The sequence below is a fragment of the Rattus rattus genome, chromosome 4 (genome assembly GCF_011064425.1).
Source record: "Rattus rattus isolate New Zealand chromosome 4, Rrattus_CSIRO_v1, whole genome shotgun sequence".
Classification (NCBI taxonomy): Eukaryota; Metazoa; Chordata; class Mammalia; order Rodentia; family Muridae; genus Rattus; species Rattus rattus.
The window spans coordinates 129,284,577-129,308,552 of record NC_046157.1 but is presented as its reverse complement, the minus strand read 5'-3'; the positions used below and the strand labels follow the sequence as shown (position 1 = coordinate 129,308,552).

General features: G+C 45.3%; 1 protein-coding gene across 1 annotated transcript in view; it reads left to right on the top strand.

The window, feature by feature from the left end:
- The window catches only part of Ankrd44 (ankyrin repeat domain 44), a 277,873-nt gene that overhangs the window by 80,930 nt on the left and 172,967 nt on the right, over positions 1 to 23,976 (top strand). Inside the window, exon 2 of the mRNA XM_032901107.1 lies at positions 15,212 to 15,295. Within this exon, the coding sequence (XP_032756998.1) occupies positions 15,212 to 15,295 (84 nt within the window). The remainder of the gene's footprint in view (positions 1 to 15,211; positions 15,296 to 23,976) is intronic.

The following is a 23,976-nucleotide window of genomic DNA, read 5'->3' as shown; positions in this document are numbered from 1 at the left end:
TACCCTGGCAGTCTGAGTATATCACTCCTTTGGCTAAACCTTACATTCACGCTTCCTGATTGTTTGAGAAAGAAGTGACAAAGACTTAGCATAGCACACGTGAGGCGCCTCAGCTTTGCCCTGTCTTTCTAGCTGACTCTCGCCTTGTCACTTACCTCATGACACCCTGTGCCCAGCTATCCTGGCCCGATTGTGTCTCCCTGTGTGTGTTAAGGTCCCTCTGACCACTGTTCCCCCCTTAGCCTGGAGTCCTATATCTCCTGTCAGCTAGGGCCTCAGTTTAACAAAAGCTTATCTGGAAGCCCTTACTCCCTGACACAGTTGGGTTGGAGCCCCTCTTTTTTTGACACCCCCACCCTCACCAGGAGATGTCCTTGTTTGCTTCTGTTCCCTTTCCTTAGATGGCAGAGGCTGGGGACTGTCCTGGTAACACACCTAGCACACTGGCACATTGAGGCGTTAGTGTCATGTTGTTTGAATGGGTAGGAAGAAGACTGAGGTTCAGGGGAACACCCATGAGATATGGGGACAAAAAGACCTTCATAGAAGATCTTCATGGCAGACACTTCGGGCTACCCTTAAACTCACAGTCTCAGTTTTCCCCTGAGGAACCAGGTTAGAGACTTCTGATTGTGCTGATCTTGCTACCAGGCATGGTTGGCCTGTGCGGTGCATGTGGCAAATCTAGTTATTAATGTAATCTGACTCAAAATCAAAACTTAAACTGTGGGAGTGCTTTTGAGGCTGTTTGGAAAACCTGACCGTGAGGTCCTCACACGCACACCTGTAGACGATGGCACTGTGTCACGCATCCCGGGAACTGTGGGGACTTCAGTGAGATAGGGTAGACACTTATAAAGCTCAGCCTGCGATAGGTTCTGGGGACCCATTTTTCTCTCAGTCCTTTTCTATCTCCTTTAACTGCCACGGTGGGCAAGAAAACCCCTGGGTTGGGTCCCCAAGGTCTCCTGTGTCAGAGCATGAGTGTCAGCAGGCAGCTGGGTCCCCAAGGTCTCCTGTGTCAGAGCGTAAGTGCCAGCAGGAAGCTGAGACACTGTTTAAAGTCATTTCAGGTCTGGGAGTCCAGTCGAGAGCCGTAGGTCTGACCCACCTTCCAACCCAAAGCAGGAATCCTGGTTTTTAGACTTTTTTGGATCACCGCAAGGACTGCAGCCACTGTATCCTCCATCTCCTTTGCTGATGAACACCTGCTCTGTCGTTAGAAACCACACCCCTATATGCTGTGTCCTGTTTGACCTCCTGGAGAGAAAATCCTCCCCTCCCAACCTCCCACTCGGCCACTTTATCCCCTTTTTGATAGCTTAACTATAGTCTTTTCAAAGCACTCCCTTTCCCCCACCAGGGTAAACACTCTTTTTCTATGAACTAGAATTTACCAACTGGCGTCTGTGGCCTACATCTGGTCTAAAGATGTGTTTTGTTTGGCCTGTAGTGTTTGAAACATATTGAATAAATTTCCAACTTTGTAAAAATTGGGGCATTTTACTGACGAGTCTGCAGCTTTAGGGCCACAACCCCAACTTTGGGCAGGATGGGCTTCCTCCAGCTACTGTAGCCTCAGCCTCTCCGGCTAGCAGGGTGTGCTGCTGACTTCCTCTTGCCCTGTGGTTTTAGATTCCTCATTATTTATTCTCTTTATCTTGTCTGGCTGAGCTCCAGAGTGTCAGGAAGTCATATCTTCTGAATTTGTTGTTTCAGTTTATAATATAAAAATATTTTGTAATAAAAATGGTATTATGGGCCTGGGGAGATGGCTCGCTGGGTTGAGTGCCACACCCACACAAAAGCCTTTGGGGTCGCAGGGTAGCATCTAGCTCTAACCTCAGCACTGGGTGGTGGGAGGGGTGGAGACAGGTGGTCCCTGGACCCAGGCTAGCTCAGTTGGTGACTTCTTGGTTCAGTGAGACACCCAGCCCTTAAAAAATGTGGAGGACAGTGACTGAGGAAGACTCCTGACTTTGACCCCTGGTGTGGACATGTGTGCACATGCAGGGAGTGACAGGAGAAGAAAGAGTCACAGTGTGTCTGCTCAGCCAGTCAATAGAGCTCTTCCAACCCTGCTCTCTGTGCACACACTGCTAGGCTCTGTCGTGTTTTTATAGTATGGCAAAACACACCTTGAACGCCATTTTGACCAGCTTTAAGTGCAGTGCACAGTGTCATTTAAGCTCCTTCGGCTGTTATCACTATCTGCTTCCAAAGCATTTCATCACCTTAGAAGGAAGCTCTGTATCGTTAAACAGCCACTTCCCCTTCCTCTCTCCTAACCCCTAGCAACCGTGGAACAGCTTTTTTTTTTTTTTTTTTTTTTTTTGCTGTGGGTTTGCCTGGTTTGAGCATTTCCTATAAATGAAATCTGGCAACAATGTAGCTGTTTTGTGTCTCGCTCCTTTTATTTAGTATAACATATTGAAAGCTCACTGGCCCTGTCATCTCTAACATTATATGCTGTATTTTCTCTTATGGCTGAGAAGTATTCCATCATTTGTCTACGCTGTTTGCTTATTTATTCATCCACTGACATTGATGGACTCCTACCTCTTAGTTGTTTCTGCCTCTTTGCTACAGTGTATATTGTTGCTGTGAACATACACATGTTTCTGTTTGAGTACTGGTTTTCAATTCTTTGGGTTATATAGGAGTGGAATTTCCTGGTCCCATTGATAATTCTGTGTTTAACCGCTGGAGGGACTATCTAGCTCTTATCTACAGCAGCTACAATGTTTTTAGGCCCAATCAGTGATACACCTGTTTTCTTACACGCTCACCTTTATTTGCATTTTGTCTGTCTACTGTTTCTTCCTTTTATTTTAGCCATTAATGTTTAGTGGTATCTCATCATTTTACCTTCTCTGCTACCCAGTGATTGATGGGCCTTTTCATGTGCTGTTGGTCATTCTGTCTGTTTTGTTTCTGTTTATGTTCTGGTTATTTAATAACGCGGTCAGCTTTGACAGTTCTGCTATTACCAGTAGTGTTGCCATGAACAATCTGAAGTAAAAATTAATCCTCCCTTTGAAGTGGTACTCAGAGTTAAAGGTGTAACTTTTGTGAGGTATTCACAAAAGGATCAGACCCCACATCCCATGTACACAGACACATCACTTTGGCTTCTCAAAGTGCTGATCTAAGATTTCACTTCACAGAGCTTACTAGGTGGTAGGGAATTTAACCAAACTGTTAGCTAGAACTCTTCTGTAGTTATTTAGGTCTTGAAAAAAAGAAAGAAAAAAGAGGTGTTTTAGAACTGTGCACAACTGGCCCACGACTTTGCTGTGACCAGCTCCAAGCACAAGGGTTCTTCTGCTTTCTGGGCTGTGGGAGGCAGGCCAGTGATCCGCTGTCCTGTCAGTGTGAGCTTCTCTCACGAAGACCTCCTCATGGGATATTTTTCCTCATAAAATCAGATATTCCTTGCTTCTCACTTTGGGTGAGTTAGTCATTTTGAACCCATGTTTTCTAGTGAGGAATCTAGCCATGTGACTTGCCCTTAGCTACCTAACATCTGAGTGGATGAGGTTAGCTCAAACCCAGGTCTCTAGGTACTTGGATAGTTTCTTTCCATTTCTCTCCTGGCCTTGTTTCCACATTCTTGATTGGTTATGATTCAAAAACCAGAATGTCGTCATGCAGTGCCAAATGTATTCAGAGATAGTTCCAAGTGGGAACAGGCCCCCACATGTCTGGGCAGGCCATTTCTATCTCATCCTTGGCTTAACTGCCTTGGCCAAGTGTATTTCTAGCCCTGGTGCTAGGGAGACAGCCAAATCCTCCTGAGTCAGAACAATGGGGCCATGATCTCAAAAGACCAACCTATACTATAACTAGTATACATTTTAAGGTGCCAGAGTATTGCATGTTGACTGGATAATTTCTGAGGTTATCTCCCAGGTTAGCTATTATTTCTTTATAGCAATATAGTGTTCTAGGATACAGATATATTGTAACATAGCTTGGCCATGCATTACACAGAGAAGCGCCACAAAGCTAAAAGCATTTTACACATGCCTATGGTATGCTATTTTTATAAAATACACAAAAGAAATGCATATTATAATCCATTCCTCAGAGAATGCCAAATAGAGCTGGGGAAATAAGGCTGCCCCATGTAGACAATGCAAATGTGCAAGACAGAACTCCAGAGTTCTCCACAGTGCTCTCTGAGGCAAGAGCTGCCAGGGACAGAGACAGACTGCAGAGAGCTCAGAGGGTCTCCTCTGTCAGCCATCCCAGAAGCCTTGTCTAACTGACCAGGGTAGCAGAGTAGTCAGCCCGGGGAGGGAGCATCACTTGCACAAGACCTAGAAGTGGGCTAGAGCACACAAAGGAAAGGGAAATGTGTTTGACAAATGAGCGACAGCTGTTGTTGTCACAGGTTTTAAGAGAGGGGCATAGTAAAAGCCCATTGTAGAGATAGCTCAATATCATATGTATTGGTATTTTTGTGTACACCAGCTGCATTCAGAAAGTGTGTCAAAGTGTATAGTTTGATAATTAGCCTATTATCCTGGGTGGTAGGAACAGTTATTAAGGTTTTCTTGACATGTCCTTGTATTGTTGAAATAACAAATTACTTAAGATGTAATCTAACAAACACAGGACAAAGAGATGATGCATAAGGCTCTGATGCCCCCTTTTCATCAGTCTTTCTGGTTTTGAAACTTCACGATTGCAAAAACCCAGGTATTCTGTCATCTTTTAAGTTCTAGTTGGGAACTAAGCACAGAGAAAGATACCGTACATTCGTTGTTGTCATTGTTCACTTAGATCATAGCATGAGGAGATCCTCCTCTGTCATTCAGACCCAGACTGAGCAAGCATTAGTCAAACCGACAGCACCAGGCTATGTTTTCGTGGTTGTGTTGCAGAGGAGTAACAAATCCTGCAGATGTGGGATGTGCTACCTTCAGAGGCCCAGCGGCTTCCGGTCTCAGATGAGCACAGCACAGCTAGTGACTGGCTCTCCCCAGCATAGAGGTTCACAGCTCTACCGCACTCCTCCACCAACCTCTTGCGGATGCCGGGGCTGGGAGTCTTCAGTCAACTCCAGCTGCGTGGGCTGCTCATACCACTCTAAAGGCGTGGGGAGCCCACGCACCCTTTCGATCTGTAGACTGGTCATAGGGCCCTGTTTCCTTGCATAGTTGAGGAATTCCCCATTCCCGTGAGCGCTCTCCTAAACTGGTACTGTCGTTTTCTCCCTTCTGTCACATTTCTCTTAGCTTTTACATGATCTGCTACCAGGGTTATTATTTGAAACAAACAAACAAACCAAACAAAAAAACAAAAACAAAAACAAAAAACAAAGTATTTTAAGACAGGGTCTCGTGTAGCCCCGTCTGACCTCAAACTTATTTATGTAGCTGAGGGTAGCTTTGAACTTCCAACCCTTTGCTTTACTTTCCAAGTGCTGAGATTGTAGGTGTGCGCTATTTCATGCCTGGCTCTAAAGTACAATTCTTCTTTTCTTTTTAAGTGGATACTTTGTTTTTATTTATGTGTTTGTGCATGCAGCTGCTTGAATGTATGGGCAGTGTTCACACAGTGCCCATGGATGCCAGAAAAGGGTGCTGGTTCCCTGGAGCTGGAGTATGGGCAACTGTGAACTGTCTGATGAAGGAGCTGGGACTCAAACGTGGGTCCTCTACAAGAGCTGCAGCTGTTCTCACCAAGCGGTCTCTCTGCCCCTAAAACACAGTTCTTAAGTCACCCCCCTGCATCTGTTTTAGATTACAGCTCCCCGATTCTACAGAAGAGAGTCCAAATTTATTAGGTAGGCACCAAAGGACTTCTGTGACCTTACCCCATTGGCTTCTTTCCCTCCATCCTTTCACCCATGTTCCATGGAGAAAACTTCTACTCATTCTGTCCGCTCAAACCTTCAAAATGTGAAGGCGCTCATTCTCTTACCATGGACACCCTGCCTTTTTAAACCCTCACCAACTTCCAGTCTTTACTTCAAAGGCTGCGTCTTTCAGAGGGCCGGACACAGTCTCCCTCATTCGTGCTGCGTATGCTGTGTGCTTCCTGTTACACCTTAGAGCTCCCCTTAAGGGAAGGATGATAAATTCCTTATGCTTAGTAAATCACTGTGGACCGGGACTGAGTATGGCTGTCTGAATGCACTTGAGTAATGTTTAGAAAACATCCCTTATCAGGGGCTGGGTGGGTAGTAGTTAGAGAAACGAAGTAAATATGAACTGGGCCAGTGTCTTTGAAAGGAAGTCAGATAGGCCTGTCTGCTTCTGTAAGAGTTCCCATTTCCCATATCACTGTTTCCCAGCCCCGCAGGCTCCTCTCTCTTCCTGCTGTCTTATCATTTCCCTTAGGCATCCATAAATGAATGAATTGCCATGATTTGGGCTGGAGAAGCCAAAGATGCTTCCCAGAAGACTACACGGGGGGGGGGGGGCTTGGATTTGGGTGCCTAGTGATGTTCCTGGCTCTGTGGGTAGCAGGGCTTCTTCCTGTCATTGCAGGCAGACTGATCCAGGCTACGGATTTGAGAGTGGTCAGGACACCAAGGTAGCATAGCAGTTTGCAAATGTCCCTAGTCCTCCATCTGTGGAGACAATGAGAGCTGAACTGTTAAATCTCCCTTCCACAAAGTGCTCATGGAGATCAAAGAGAAATCCACAGACAAGAAGGACAAGGCTCAAGAGAAACTCACAGTAAGCTTTGGGAAGGGATGCTTGTGTAAACATTGGCTTGCTGCTACTTTGAAAGAGTTCAGATTACAGTAGATTTCAGACAAGCTGAGTTTGGAGTTTTCCAGAATCACGAGTGACTTAATTTGACGAGGTCCTCTACGTTGTCCAGTGGTGCTTGTATCTCACACCGCCCCCCCCCCCGGGGTCAAGATTGATTCGGTCCTAAGGGGTGGGTTTTGGGTCCGCATGCTGATCTTGTATTTAGTGCAACTCAAGTCGCCTTATTCATCTTCTCGCTTCTGAGGCTGACACAATTATAACTGCTTGAGTGGCCACCATGAGGAAAGCATGCCACGGTGATAGGTCATTATAGGGCATACGTTTTTTTATAAGGGAAGAATTTAAAATGTATTACCCCTTATGATAAGGGAGAGGTATATTAGTTATTAACAAAAGTCACATTCTGTTTTATGTCTCTGAACGAAGACGTTTTACTGAGTGTTCTATAACTCTTAACGTCATCTTTAAGGTCTCCCCCGCCCCTGCCACAAAGATCTCTGAAATGGCTCACATTGATTAACACGATCAAACACCATATTTGAAATGTGATTTAATATGCTGTAATGTACAATCGTAGAAAGAATGTCAGCAAAACAGGAAATAAAGCCTCTAAACAAAATCGTAAAACAGGAACTTAGAGAATTATTTATCATTGTCCTTTTTGTTTCGGTAAGCGTATGATGATTTAAACATTCTGTAATTCTGTTGTCTCGGGTCCACTGTGTTCTTCCTTAAGTTATGTTGGTTTATGTGTGCATGGACCTGTGTGCTGCGATGTGTACGTGAGGTCAGAGGACAGCTCAGGACAGCTCTCTCCTTCCAGAAAGTGGGCTCCAGGGTCTGAACTCAGTGCATCAGGCTTCTTGGCGAGTGTCTTTATCTGCGGGGCCATCGCGAGGTCCCAGTTCTCTTTAAAAGTTCTCTCCCCAACGCTCTTTAATTAACTTAGTTAAGGTTTAGATTAGATCTCCAGCCATTTGAAACTAGACAGAGTTTAAAAAAAAAAAAAGATTCAAGTGGTTGGCAGCAGACCCTGATGAAAATATGGCACTTGGCAAAAGCGTGTCCATTTGTTTTGTTTTCCTTTTCTTTTATGGATGGGACCTATTTTTGAAATGTTATGATTTCAATCCAGGGCCCAAGTGTCAAGCCTGACAAACAGAGCTTACATATGCAGAGGTTCTGTGTGTGTGGGGTGGAGTGGGAGTGCTCTGGAGCTGAGGGACGTAACCTCGATTTCACCTGGAAACACTCGTGCCTTGGGGCAGGAACTCTGGGCTATGTATAAAGCGAGAAGGAAAGTAGCCGAGACGCTGAGCCAAGCTTGCATCCAGGAACAGAGCAGGCGTTAAAGCGTTGAGAACAGTGTCCGTAGTTTCCACCGCATCCCTGTAGGCCGTACTTGGGGAACCTGTCAGGGGCCAGAAAGCACCTTCCCGAGGTGTCCTGAATTACGGCCATTGTCTGCCCACGGCGTCTCCACCTTCAGTGTCTTCTCAAGTGCACGCACTGTGGCCAGAGCTTGCGAAATCTCCATGCCTCTCTCTTCTCAAGGCCTGAGTTCCTGTGGGTCCACAGATTAGGTTAAAGCGTCTGCGGTGCCTCAGTGCCTCCCAGCGAGCCACTTGCTCTTCTCCCCGTCAGAAGAGAGGTCTAGCCTTAGTGCGTCTCTCCTAGACCACCCTACAGCCCGGCTCTCCATCTTTCTGATGACACAGTCACAAAAGTCTCCCTTCCTCTATTTTGTTTTCTGACTTTGTGTTTTCAGTTTTAGCTTTTAGAGTAGTTATGTCGGGTTTGGCGGTAGTGGTGCATGCCTTTCATTCCAGCATTCGGGAGGCAGAGGCAGGCAGATCTCTGTGAGTTTTTGAGGCCAGTCTGGTCTACAGAACTAGTTCTAGGACAGTCAAGGCTATACAAAGAAGCCTTGTCTATCGATTAGATCTACCAGAAATAAAATCCGTACATCTGCATACAGCTACTATGTCGAGTGACTATCCACACCTCATAGACTGTATTCTGCATTTAGTTGTGCTTTGCAGGCTACTGGGTATTTAGTATCTGGGCATAGTGGCTCACACCCATAATCCTAGTGCAAGAGTTCTATTGGGAGCTGTGGGCCAGCCTGGCTTACATAGTAAGCTCTAGACCAGCCTGAGTTATATGTAGCAAGACCTTGTCCAAAAAACCAAATAAACACCCCCAAGCAAAAACAGAAGTAAAAACAAGGTGGGAGTATGTGGAAACTGAGGCTGAACTGGTCTTACGCTATCACAGCTATTACATCATCATGCCTCGTCTGCATGGCATGCGAGAGAAGGCTCTGGCTGGGCAGGATTAGGAGAATGTGAATCTCTCAACTCAGGTCTCACCAGCAGGCAAACTGACCCCTCACAGATCCAAACAGGGAGGTCGTTTTCCTTTGTAACCAAGGCATCACCAAAGAAGGCCTAACTATACACGTGTGTGCTAACCTTCAGTAGTAAGATCAGTTTCCAATCCTTTCACGCAGACATACATACACAGCGCATTTAAAAACCAGCCTGTGTTAAGTCTGTAAAAGAACGGGCACTCTTAGACCATTTTCGTGCGCGTGTACAGTGCTCTTTGCTCGTAGTCCTCCGTGCACCGTGACACAGCCGGGCCGAGGAGAGATGATGTATTATCTCAGTAAGTTTCTGCTGTTTGGCTTTGGGACTTAGGTCCCATACACAGGAGGTGTGTGATGTTCTTGAGGCTTTCCAGTGCAACGGAGATGGATTCCGGCTGTTGGATTGCTGCCCTCTTCTAGCAGGAGCAGCCCTTCTACCTCAGAGGTGCTCTACAGTTGTGTAATTTTACCTAATAATAATAATGTATCATAATAATATATAATTATATTATGTTATATGTTATATGAAATATATTAATAATATATAATATTATATATAAACATGTATAGTAAAATTCTTGTGTGTGTGTGTGTGTGTGTATACATACATGTGTGTGGAAATCACAGGACAGCTTTGGGAGTCTTTCAGTCATGGATTCGAGGGATCAGACTCAAATTCAGGCTTCCGGCTTGCCTGGCAAGCCTTTTCACCCGCTCTGCTGTCTCACTACCTCTTACTCTATAATCTTAAAGGAAATCTCCCATGATCTTCATCCATCCAGTTTGTAGGGCGGACACGAGGAAACTCGCCTGGTAAAGATGTTTGAGCTTTTTCCCTTCAAATCAGAAGGGATCCTTGATTTCACGGCAGGGACACCAGGCATCTGGCCTTGCATGGTGTTGGAAACTTACACACAGTTTGTTGAGTGTGTCCTGTGAAGTGGCTTCTCATCTTATAGCTGAGAGTCTCTGCTTAGGAGAACCCCAGTCAACCAGCTCTGCAGCAGCAGTCTCCCTACTGTGGTAAAGGAGCAATTATTGGTCAGGAAAATCAGTATTGCCTCAGGTTTCAGTTTAACTGATCGCGGTTTCATCATTTCTCTTTGCCTAGCCTCTCCTTTCACGTCTTTCAGGAGCTAGGAGCAGAGTTAACCTGGACTCCCCTGCTTCTCATCCAAGGTCTGCTTCGATAGAATAGCGCCTGCAGCTAACCACAGGAAGGCCACCTGAGTTCAGCAGAAGTCTGATCAGTGGCTTCCATAGAACACATGAACTTTTGTTGTTGTTATATCGATTAGACGCCCATGCATGCTAGGTAAATAATCTACTTACTAAGGAGATGTGTCCCCAGTCCCAAGCGTGTCCATTTGTTTGTCTTTCTGTCAGCTGCTCTGACTGAACCCAGAATGAAACACCTTCTCCAGCCCTGGACTTTGTTCCTAACTGGATGGCAGGATTGAGAGGATTGAATTGTGATTTTCATTTCTGTGTTGATGTGTAGTGCACGTATGTGCTCATGTTTGTACTGTAGGCAAGTGCCCGTGGAGGAGAGGTCGATGTTCTATGATTTCTTCTGTCACCCTCCACATTATTATTTTCATTTTGTTATGAAGCCCTGGCTGTCTTAGAACTCACTACGTAGACCAAGGTAGCCTTGAACTCACAGAGATCTGTCCCCTCTGCTCCCTGAGTGCTGGGATTAAAGTGCCATCACACTGGCCTCCACCCTATATTTTGAGAAAGGGTCTCTCACTGGGCATGGACCTCCTCCACTGAGCTAATGGCTCTCCCTGAATTGGTGCCCGGCCTCCAGCACTGGGGTTCCATGGGTTTACATGCGTGCTGGAGATTTGAACTCAGATCCTCATGCTTGTGTGGCACTGGCTTTACCTACTGAGTCATTCCTTTGCCCTCTAAATTGTGTTTTCAAATGATGAAATGATGCTCTCAAACCTAGGATTTACCCATGTAGTCTGTTCGTAGTTCCTGAAACAGTGAGCCCTCACAGCTCAGTAGAAAAGTGGAGTTCGGGGTTGGGGATTTAGCTCAGCAGTAGGGCGCCGCCTGGCGGCGCAAGGCCTGGTTCGGTCCCCAGCTCCAAAAAAAAAAAAAAAAAAAAAAAAAAAAAAAAAACAGAAAAGTGGAGTTTATGAACAATGCCATTTGCCATTTGATCCTTTTCTTCTTCTTTTTTTTTATTTTACCTTTTTTGGTGTGTACAGTGCGTGCGTGCGTGTGTGTGTGTGTGTGTGTGTGTGTGTGTTTGCTTCTGCTTCTAAGAACTTTCTTAAAGCTGAAGTGGACCCTTTAATTCCCTTCCTTCCCTTTAACTATACCACCTGTACATTGATAGGATAACAAATTACTATCTTGCGCCCCCTAGTGGAATTGCAACCCTACTTCATATTTGAGAATAATGTCTCACAGGTCTTTTGAAAATGAAGCTTGCTTCCTTCCTTCCTTCCTTCCTTCCTTCCTTCCTTCCTTCCTTCCTTCCTTCCGTCCGTCCGTCTTTTTTCTTTGTTTCCCAAGGCTGAGAATAAAAAAGAACAAGGCTACTGTTTTAGGATGAATGGGCTGTGAGAAGAGAAATAGGCTTTCTGCTGAGTATCTCCCCCCCCACCCCCCTGTGTTTGCTACAGAACTCACATGGAGCCCTCTGCTCTGCTCTGCTGTCCATACACCCAAGTGTCGTCAGCCTGACGACCAGTCACCTCTAAATGTGGTCATCCGTCCTTCCAGGAAAGATGGGGACAAGTCCCATCTAAATCCCCTCCCCCCCCCCACACGCTGGGAGACGTCACCTCTGAGTCACTCAGGGGACGGTGCCAGTATTTGTGGCATGTGCAAGCATTGCCCGGGTGTAGCTGCTAAGGTGCAAAGAAAATTCTAGTAATGGAAGTTGAAGTGACTGCTGCATCTCTGAAAATACTCCCTTTTCCCTGCTACTGGTTATTCACAATTTTGACTCTTGTTTTGAGTGTGTTCACCGAATCCTGCACAGCACAACCTTACGTTGCCTGTATTTGTGCTAAGGTATTTGGAGATTTTAAAAGAATGCAGGAGGTCTCCTTATGTGCAGGGTATGGATTCCTAGGACCCCAGGGAGGGGCTGAAACCATGGACTGTATAACACGCAGTGTGTACGATGCTTCCTTTTAATCATGTATGTATGCACTTCTTTAGGATAACAGTTGATTTATAGATTAACAATAATGATCAGTAATCAAAGTGTCAAGAGACACTTGAGCATAGCAACAGATGATCTAATAGCTGAGGTGGCCTCTGAGACTCATGGGCAGGCAGTGTCTGCACGTCCTAGGCAGGATAGAGGAAGATGGCACGACACTTTGTGGTGCTTTTTAGAATGGTGTATAATGTAAAAAGGAAATTGTTTATTCCTGGAATTTTCCATTGAATATTTTTGAACTGAAGTTGACTGAAACCCATGTGGAGCGAACTGTGGCTAGGGGAGAGCCGCTGAACCGTGCACACCAAGGCCTAAGATTCTGCCTGTGCAGGTGACGCTTCCCTCTTAAGGTTTGGCACTACGAACACAAAAACTGGGAATGTTATAACGACAAATGGGTTGCAGACTGTAACGCTCCAATACGGGGAAAACGTTGTGATTAGAACAATCATGCAGGTAAATGTTTATCTGAGGTTGAATTTCCAACGAACAGAACTCCCTGAGTGTTTTCTGATTATGTTCTATTAGGGAGGAAGAGTGGGGAAGAGAAACAAAGAGAAAGACCCCTAATATATAAAAGAGCACTACTTACCCGAGGTCACTGCAAACACGCAGCCTTTTACACAGTCAAAGTGTCTGTCCGTGAGGTTCTGCTCTGTGGTTGGTTAACACTTGGGCTCACAGGTGTGAGGATAGTGGGGGGACAGCTAGCCAGCATAATGGACTAAACATGTCTGTCTGGCACGGTCTCTGGAGAACAGGAACGTTTGCAGGGAGTGGCAGGCACCTGTAAGTGAGTTAACATGCGTCTCTATGCACACATGTCCAAGCATAGATGCACACGTGCGTCCATGTGTGGTTGTGGGTGTGTGGATGCGTTTATGTGAGGGCAGCAATGGAGGACATACAAAGGCTTGGCTTCCCCCTGTGGAAGCCAGGAAGTCTGTGTCGCACCATGTGGTATGAAGCAGCTCTGAGCAGAGCTAAGCCCAGGGCCTTTGGGAAGCTCAACACACCTCCATGTGCTTAGAAACTGCTCTGGCACCCTTCCCTGGCAGCTGTGTCAGGGAGCCTCTCTTTGGGAACATTCCAGCCATTGCTTGGAAGGCTCGCCTGGCCTGAGGAGCTTGAGGACTTAATGAATCCTACAGTGTCTACATTCCTTGTGCTCGTGAGTGAGAGGCCCTTGTGAATCTCCGTGTTCTTGTTCAGTGACTGACCATTGGTGCGGTAATGCCAATGCTGGCCTCACACCTCAGTCTCTGAGTCTGTCAGCTGTCCTGCGACCTCTGTTGATTTAACACTTCGATCTGCCATGCTCTGCCCCTACATGTCGCCTTATGACTGTGGGGTTATTTTTTTTTTTCCTTCATCAAAGGTTCATTTAGGCAGAAACTCACCCAACAGCATTTTGCTAAGAGCTCAGCAGACAGAGGAGTGTGAAAAGACTGGTGTGATTCTGCTGGGGACTTGCTTAGCAGGAAGAAAGCAGGCATGGGGAGAATGTCTTTGTAGAGCCACTTGAGGTTAGCGTTTGCTTCTAGCTCCAAAGGGTTAGGAGTTGACTTATTAGAATCCAGACCCACAGTCCCCTTCTCTAGAAGGACTTCACCAGAATCCTCAGGAAAGAGGTATAGGGATCTTATTTTACTAAGCATCTCGGATGATTCTTACGCTGAACAAACTTGGGGCACTGCCATCATCCAGCTGTCTGTCAGGACTAAAACATTTACAAAAGTTGTAAGCAAATACATATATGTAGTTGCCAAGATCTGAAGTTTACGGGGGAGAAAAAGACTAAATAGTCCATATTGACACCACTAGCCATTTTTTAAACGAAGACTTTTTTTGTGTAGAGTTGAATGGTCACATAAAGTTTTCTCATTATGCTGTTTGGCCCTATGAATAATCCTATAAGGGTGTGTGGCCAGTGATGACCGGGCTTAGTCTCAGATTCCATGAGGGAAATGGTCTCTGTGGGCAGCTTGGAAAGGGTGGAGTTGGCTGTGAAGATCTTTCACCACGTGGGGCAACTCCAGCGTCATCCCCTGAATCCAGCACTTTCTCACAGCTATCCCTCACTCCAGTGATGGTTTCTGGCAGGTTCTCTGCACATCCACCCCGTGTACATATCTCTTCAGGATGGACTGCCCTTTGTACTCCATCTGTGAACCCACACTCGGTCATTGAGGTGCTTTCCTCCAAGCTCTTTGGACACCCTGTCCTTACCGTCCTCTTACCCCACAGAGCTCACTGCCCTTGCAGCTGGGTCACACTTCACAGTTCCTTCTATGTAATGGGTTCTTCTCTGCTCTCCCCACCCCCATCCTCTAACTAGCCCTTGTTATATCTTATTTTAAACTAGTAGTTATGTAATCATCGTAAAACAGCCAGTGCCCACTGGCTAAAGCATTTGGGAACAATTGCAAGGTGTTTTGAAGATTGATCTATAAGTGTTTGTTTAGGTCATAATGTCCTCCATAAAGACCTCGTCTTAGATGGGAGGGCAATCTGTATCCCTCCCAACTCTGTACTTGTGCTTGGAAGAGGGTGGCCTTCCCTGAGTAGGGAACCAGTCTCCTGTCAGGGTACAGGAGCATCTGTGGTCCTCTGCTAGAACCTCTCAAAGTCTCTCGATGGCACAGCCTTCAGTCACTTCAGCATTTGAATCGGCAGTGACAAGGTTTAGTTCTTAATAGGGTCTGAATGCAGAGACCTTGTGTTTGGTCATATTTTTGTCAGGGTCTTTAAGGTCTATCTCAGACACTTTGTGAGTATAGGCTGGACTCTTATTTTTGCCTGCTTGTTGGTGATTCTTGGATAGACTTAGAGGGAACAAATATCCTTCTTGCTATTTGCATGTGAATGCAGGTATATATTTTAATAGTGGTCCTAATTCTTAATTTCTTGGTTTTGCAGCCACCTCTGGTCCAGGCAATCTTCAGTGGCGACCCAGAGGAGATTCGCCTGCTCATCCATAAGACTGAAGACGTGAACGCACTGGTGAGAGGCTGTGGTTGTTGTGGTTGTTGTACAGGTCCTCTTGGGCAAGCAAGGCCTCTTGACATTTTCTGTACTGTAGACCCCTATAGAAAATTGTGAGAGCTCTGGGCTGCCTTTTAGACTATTGTTTCAAAAACCCATAGAGTGAAACTCTAGGGTTAGACTAAATCTATTCTATTGAATATAGTTGTAAAAATTTTTAAAGATCCAGGGGCTGAAGATGTCACTCCAGGGGAGAGTGCTTGCCTACCACACACAAGGCCTGCGTTAGACCCACAACACTGCAAAACAGAGAAAAAAAACAATCAAATTTAGGATACAGTAATCTGTATGCTTACAAAAATTGACCTTACTCTAATCAACTCACAAATTAAAACATCACACAGTAGTTCAAGGAACCAGGTAAGCATTTTTCCTGCCCCAAACTCTATCCTTGTGAACGTTTATACAATTACAATGACCATTCTGCCGTGGAGTGTCACTTAGGGTCTTATGCTTTCCCTGTCAATCACACACACTCATCACAGAAAAAGCAAAAACTACGAGTGGAAACTAGAAGGGGAAAGCCCACTTTATATCCTGTCTGTGTACTCGTTAAGATACAGCAACAGACCTGGCAGTGAGCACAATATAGAGTGCCCAGTATTGCATTCTGAGTGACCTGCCACCACCTCTTGCACGGCTGTGATATCTCCTGGTGACAGTGTCAGACGACTCCCATTACTCCTGCATGTGCTGTGTGTATCCACAAAGAAAGGCTGCCAGCCCCTATTAAGGAGGCCGTGATGGTGAAGCTGTACCATTTTGTTTTTCTGACGTAATGTATCTACCCTGGCTCTCTAGTGAAGTTTGGCAGCCTGTGCCTGTGGACCACCAGCTATGAGAGCTTTTTGCTTTTTTTCAGTGACTGAGGAAAGATGAGGAGAGTAACATTTTTTGACATGAGCGATCGATAGGAAGTTGACACCATTGTCCACAGGCAGTTTTGTTGAAGTGTGGCCGTCCATCTTGCAGACGTTGTCTCTGCTGGTCTCACACTGACTTGCTGAGCCCAGGGGATGGACAGAGCCAGACCCACCCACACCCTGCCCTTTGTAGGAAAACTCTGCTGGTTCTTGCTCTAGGGAGTCCATGACCCTGGGATGAACCACTGAACTCAGCAACTGTCACTCCCACCCTCTTTGAAGTTGTTTAAACCTCATGTGGACTTGAGCATTTTGTATACTTTCCTGAGAAAAGGGTCAAGGTATTTCACCGATTTCCTTAAAGGATCTATGGTGCATCCATCAAAAGATCTACACGTATTCTGTATCTGGAAAATTTCCAAACAGACCAGTCACCTGCACCAAAGGGGACAAGTGCTGGTCAAGAAGTGACCCTTTTGATAGCTTCTTGGACTTAGGCAGAGCAAGCGATTAGGTACAAGGCATGCTGCTAATTCACTTAACACAATCTGATTATCAAAGTCCTCAGGTCCCTTAGGGAGAAGAGTCCTCTTTACAGTTCAGTGTTCAGCAGAAGAGACAGGGAGAGCCGAGTCTGTCTTCAGTGTAAGCAGATCTTTGCCCTGGGGTGATAACCCAATTCTGTGAAGATATCTCTCTCCGGTCTGCTGCTGGGTGGCTCCCTTCCAAGACAGGTCCTTGGCGCGGCCTTTGTTCTGAGGCTGTCCAGATTGGTGTGGCTTTTCCGAAAAGCCTTTTGGCAGCTTCTCCTCGGCTGGCAGTAAGAACAACGGGGCAATGTTTTGAGATGTATTTTTGCAAGGTAAACCAGGATGAAGTCAGGGGCAGAGGATTTGCAGAGGCAGCTGGGCACTGGTCCAGGACCTGTGGGGTGTGACCCAAAGGCTATGAAGCAAGTTCACTGTCAAGAGCTTTGACATCACAGGAATTCGCCCAGACTATTTGGTGGCAGTGGGCCAAGCCCTGGCAAGCCTAAGGGCAGATTACTACCTTCTCCTAATACTCACAAACAGAACTTTTAATCATCCACATCTTGGGAAATTGTACTGACCTTTGAATAGCCTTTGTTTCTTTCTGGAAAAGTAACAACTTGTTGTTGATTGGTACAAATTACTTGATTTGTGAACAGCTATGTCACTGAGTTAGCGAGGCTTAGCTCTGTAACACATAGATGACTAAGGAATGTTTGAAATCCGGAGCTTAGTTCTCTCAGCAACACCTGAGAAGAGTGTCCCCTGTGGGATCTGAGGTATGAATGTGAGGTTTTGTAGGGTCACGGTAAGGGTCAGCTATAGTCTGGCTAAAGAAAGAACAATAAACTCAGAGAGAAAGCATGGGAAGGATTTCCTGGGTCAGTGGGGAAGTGTGAATATCACTCTGTTCATTCTTCATTTAGGTGACCTATCATAGCCACACCTAACCCGGGGGAGAAGTTATCACTGTGTTGTTGCACCCCTGAAAAGTCAGCACAATCAACTTTGGTCTTACAGCTTCCACTAAGCTGTGTTTGAGACGTCCTTTTCACAGTTCAGTTATTTACTGAGTCATAACTCCATGCTAAACATTAGGGACACAACAGTGGCAGGCCGTGGGCTCTATCATGGAGCTCACAAAGTGAAGTCAAGAAATGAGAAATCCCTCTGCGATGCACCCTGAAAGGAAAAATCCAGGACATGCTGGAGGCCAGTCTGCAGAGTCTGAGCTGGGATAAGCACGAGAGGCTAAGGGAGGATAAGGACAGAGTCACCCTGTATCCGTGGGGGATATGGCATCGGGAAAGGGAGCAGAGGAGGAGGAGGACTTGAATAGTGGAGTTGCTCATGACTGAGTTCATCCATGGAGAGACAGGACCCAAGGCGCTCTGGTGGACCTCTCACATTTTGGAGGCTCATCGTTCATTTTGTGCCACCCCCACAGCTCCCCGACTTCCCCTGTCATGTGTGTGAAGGAGATCTTGAATCCCACTTGCACAGGCCTGTAGGCTGTGATGAACCAACCTCTCACTGCCAGTGTAGGTCATTTGGAGCAAGGCTTCTTAATGGGTTTCCACTTGCAACACATTTTGTGCAAGAAAGTTTTATGTAACCCAGGGTTTAAAGGCATATAAAATAGGTTTGATAAAAATCATTTACTGGCAATAAATTTCTTTTAGAACAATTCTTTTTTGTGTATACATACTTTTATTAAAGATGAAGGTACATTTGTGTATCAATGAGATTGATGTACATCTAAAACTTTTTTATTTTGAATTGTGTGTGTGTCTGTGTGGGTAGGTACATGTGTGTGCAGGTGCCCGCAGAGGTCAGAGGCATCGGATTCTTCTGTAACTGCATCTACAGGTGACTCTGCGTCCACCAAGACGGCTGCTAGGAATGAACTATGGACCCTCTGCAAGAGCAATGAATGCTCTAACCTCTAAGGCAGCTGTCTAGCCTCTTGATGGACTTCAGAATTTTTACATAAAGACTTGAATCTTGGTTGAATAGTTGATGCTGTAGGATAGAGTATCTCCCATGTCTTTTAGTTTTTATAATTGCCAATGCTGTGAATTCCTCTTTGCGTAGGTGCATAGAATAAAATGGCATGTGTATGTTTAGGACCTTTTCAAATAATTGTTGGAAGTGCCATTATAATCCAAATTGAATAATTTCTTTTATGAAAGTCAAACCACCAATTCAAGTAACAACTTTTTGTGTGGGATTGCGTGTGTGCACATGGGTTTGTGTGCAGGTGTGTATACCTGGCTTTTTTTCATGGGTCCTGGTGATTGGACTCAGGTCCTTAATACTTACAGGGCAAGTAATATTTACCAGCTAAGCCATCTCCCACGAGGAAAGTGATACTGGTTGTCCTTCCTTCTCACCCTCTTCTTTCTTAGTTGACCCTAGGGATTCATTCTGTTGAGGATCGGGCCCTGGGTGTGTGCTTTACTCTTGGTGTATGCCCCATTGCCTTAATTTTTCTTTTCTTACATTTTCGCCCTAATTTTCATTTCTTTTGATGGGCCATGAGTTCTTCTTTGATTAGTTGATCCCAGTAGAGAGAGCAATGCTGTTCAGATAGGCCTCTCTGTGCTTCTCCAAACTTGATTGCCTATCCCTACTATTCGTGGACCCTACATTCATTTATATCGAATTGCCCAATTATATGCTTTTCCTGGGTTGATGTCTCTAAATTCCAGTCTCATCTTCCCTTCGATTCCTACTAATGTCTCTAGTAAGTTATACTGAATTTTTTCTCCTTTCTGATGTCTTTATTACTGCCTCCACATCCAGAGAAGGGAGTGCTCTCAACTCCCACAGCCCTTTCTGTGTTCCTGACCCCTTTAGTCTTCTTTCTGAGTCAGTTAATTGTGCCCGTGTCATAGGTTCAAGAGGCTGTGCCAAGGGCCTGGTCGTGCTCACATTCATTCTCCCTGTTCAGCCACGCAGCAGCCCTTGCGACGCACTGAGAGATCAGTCAGCCTCACTTATTTCTGATGTTGTGCCTCCTTGTTGTCGCCTGTTTTATTTCCCAAAGAGGGCAGATCACTGAACCGGAGGAAGCAGCTGGTCGAGCGAGTGTTCCCCAGGGTGAGGCTAGAAAGGGGCTGATCTGTTTGGAAGGCTGAGAGCATGTAGACGGAGTTGAGGAACCTGTGACATGTCAGGATGACCGCTCTGGATCCTTCTGTTGCCTCTGTCATGAGTGGTGTATCAGAGTCTAGAAATGTGGGATAGCTGTTGTATCCCAGCCCATGTAAACTGACCCAGATATGGGTGACCACTAGAGACATTATAGAACCTTCCCCTGGAGTAACGCATCTCCGTTTACAACCTCAAAGTTCCTATCTTCAGAGACTCCAAAATCAGACTTGGAACTCAGTAACTACATATTCTAAGGTCCCTTTACAGCAACCTGACACCATGGTCTTGCTGTGCCACATAGTGACCAGGACAGAGACAAATTGGTGCCTGTCTATGTGAGTGATGAGGATGGTGAAGACAGTCTACGGCAGTGCTGTAGCCTTAGGATAGGAAACCACTGCACACAGCTCAAGTGAACATTGTCACATTAAACTGGAACTACACTGTCATGATGCCAGGTGGTTGTAAGCTACAGCGAAAAGATTTCAGCTCCAAAGACAAGAAATACTATACAGGGGTAGTATTTCTAAAGAGATAATGAGTGTCTTCGCAGCCGAGATCCTTGGAAGGCCATTAGAAGGAGTTCCCAAAGACAATGACTGCTGGTGGCTCAGAGAGCCCCACCCCCTGCCTTGTGCGCTTGGCTAACAGTAGCAATCTATGGCACCATTATTTCATCTTCTGTTAGTGTTAGAGATGCTGTTGGCTGGAGTCAGCATGTAAGCTGTAACTTCCTTCCCAGCCTGAAGTGCGTTTGGAGAGCCTTGTCTTCCAACTGTGAAGGCTGTACTTCAAAGATTTGGGAGTCCTAAGCGATACCAATTCGAGGCGTTTATTAAAAAGAGTCACTAACAGAAACACATGCATACACACAGATGTATACATGTGTGTGTGCTCACTATTATAGCAAATAAAATTAGCAAATATTCTTCATATCATTTAATGCTTAGTACATACTGATTAGTAGTCTCAAACAGTTGTGTTGTCCCCAAGTTCTTTAATTTATATTATTTTAAAGAAAAACAGTTTTGTCATCCATGTAATATTTATTATTTGCAGCAGAGTTTGACCCAAGTACACCTGCATTTTGCTTTCCTTCTCCGTTCTCTTATAGGAGGGGTTCAAATGTGATCATAACGGATTACATCTTAAGTTGAAAGCAAAGAGCTTATAGCAAGCAAAGGGGAAGAAGCCATTAATGCTATGACTTTTAGCTACAGAAAATAATTTAGGTGGTGGACAATTGTTAATCTCAGGATGCAAATGAGAGAAAAAAAGAAACCAATATTCTACAGGAATGGGGCTTTTTAAAGAACAAGACAAATGAGCAGCTTATAATTTATCTGGGTATCTGTTAGGGTAGATTACTAGTTCTTTAAAAAGTAGAGTGCATTTTTAATTCCACTCATGAGCAGCGTGGAGAGATGGCTCAGCAGTGAAGAGCACTGGCTGCTCTTCCAGGGGACCCAGGTTCTATTCCCAGCACCCACATGGCAGCTCACAACTGTCTAACTCCATTCCCAGGAGCATCTGATGCTCTCTTCTGGTTTCTCCCGGTACCAGGGGAATGCATGGTGCTCAGCCACATATGCAGACAAAATACTTAACCACATAAAATAATAAAATAAACTAAAACATAAAATCCACTTTACGAGGGCTAAATAATTTAGTCTCTACCCAAGGAATTTAGAATGATCACTTTGCCACATTCTTTAAAGTTTCCTCAGCTCGGTTTTCCCCATGTTGGCTTCCCCCAGACATTGGGAAATAGATTCTATAGACTCTGTAGTCTGGTTTCCTGTATTTCTGGATTTTTTCATTTCTAGATACATTGTAGTTCAGCAAATGACTTGATTTAGGGCTGAAGCATGATGCTGTGCTAATAGCATCTTGGATACCCTACAAATTAGATTAAACGAGAAGCTGCAGGAATAAGGAAGCAGCGGGCAGGGACGGAAAACTCAGCTCCATCCTTGACGTAGGGCATCTTCAGTGAGGTGGTGAGTGCTTGGCCATTTTCAGTGCTGTGCAGTGGTGGGGGTGTAGGAGGGCCACTGTGCAGTGGTTGCGGGTGTAGGACGGCTAGACTTGTAAAGGATTTTAAGAGAAAATACAAGAAATTTCTAACATACTAAATGTTGGTTCCAACATTGTTCGTGCCAGAGAAGACACTGCTTGTGTTAGCCAAACCCAGCCTGAGGCTGTTTGCTCACTGGGTGACAGCAGCTGATAGGTAGGTATTGGGGCTCCTCTGGTCACTGTGTATGCAGCGTAGTTGCTGTGCCCTTCATGCTGAATACTGGTGACCTGGGGACAGCGATGTCTGTGTTCAAATGTGAACAGCATTTACAATGGAACAACCTCCCTATCTGCCCCCACAAAAGCTGTCGTATTGACTGTTTTACGCTTATAAATTGCAAAACAAATAAATCTCTATCAACACACATGCACAAGCCAACAAACCAGGATCCGCAATTGTTCTTTTTCAGTACAAAGGCTTAGCTTTTCAATTCTCTGACTGTGTGAATAAGTTGTGTAATAAGTAGGTTGTATTTCAGGGCACACTTGAGACCCATGGTGACTTGCACAAGGATGCTTCCCCTGGGCCTGAGTGGTGGACTGTTTTCTCCTTTCGTCACAATGTCCCCTATTTTCAGGATGACCCCATTTACAGATTGAAGACTAATTGGGTATGGGTGAGAGTCTAGATACTAATAGTTTAGAGAATAGATATCTGCCTGGGTTTAGTGCTTTAAAAGCTTATTGTAAATATAAAAATTGTGTGTCTTTTATCTAGGAGCTGAGTGATCAAAGGTGGGGTAAAAATCCCCAACTGAGACTAAATTTTTAGTTTAACATACAGTTGTGTCCTTACCTACACACATACCCTGCGTATATGACTTTCCCCCGACTTGAAATGCACGTGATGAGTTGTGACTGTTCATCTTCTGACCTCGTCCCTTTCAAGTGTTTGAACAGCAAGTGTTTTATTTGGGAAACAGAGGTAGGCAGGCAGATGGGCAAGGAAGCACATAACCTGTGGTTGTTACCGTGTCTGCCTCAAGGTTTCTTAGGAGACCTGGGTATGTGCAGGCCCCATAACAAACTGCTGCAGCCGCAGGCCAAGGTAGTCCACCGGCCAGGGGCTACAGACACCTGACACCCGAATCCGAATCCTGATGGCAGGATCTTTTAAGAAGAATTATTTCTTTTAAAAAATATTTATTTTACAACAATGCCAAGCAACCAGAGCTTCCAGGGACTAAGCCACTACCTAAAGACTATACATGGACTGACCCTGGACTCTGACCTCATAGGTAGCAATGAATATCCTAGTAAGAGCAGCAGTGGAAGGGGAAGCCCTGGGTCCTGCTAAGACTGAACACCAAGTGAACCAGACTGTTGGGGGGAGGGCGGCAATGGGGGGAGGGTGGGGAGGGGAACACCCATAAGGAAGGGGAGGGGGGAAGGGGATGTTTGCCCGGAAACCAGGAAAGGGAATAACACTCGAAATGTATATAAGAAATATTCAAGTTAATAAAAAAAATATTTATTTTTATGTGTATGAGCGTATTGCCCGAATGTCTGCATATGTACCACATATATGCCTGTTGCCTATGAAGGTCATAAGGGGGCATTAAATCCCCTGAAACTGTAGTTACAGGTGGCTGTGATCTGCCATGTGGGTACTGGGAACTGAACCTGGGTCCTCTGTAAGAGCAGTATGGTGCCCTTGCTCTCAGAGCCCAGATTCTTATTGTCTTCAGCTCCAGGCTCCTTTCTCATGTGTCAGGTGTTTATATTAGTCAGGGTTCTCTAGAGGAACAGAACTGACAGAATTAATACATATGGGGTTTTCTAGACTGTCTTACTGGCTGTGGTCCAGCTAGTTCAACAATGGCTGTCTACCAATGGAAATTCTAAGCATCTAGTAGTCGTTCAGTCTATGAGGCTGGACATTTTAGCTGGTTCTTAGTCTACATCAGAATCCCAAAGAAGAAGCCTCTAATGCCAGCGAGGAAGTAAATTTGCTGGTGAGAGTGAGGGCAAACAGGCCAAAAGCTGGCTTCCTCCTTCCATGTCCTCTATA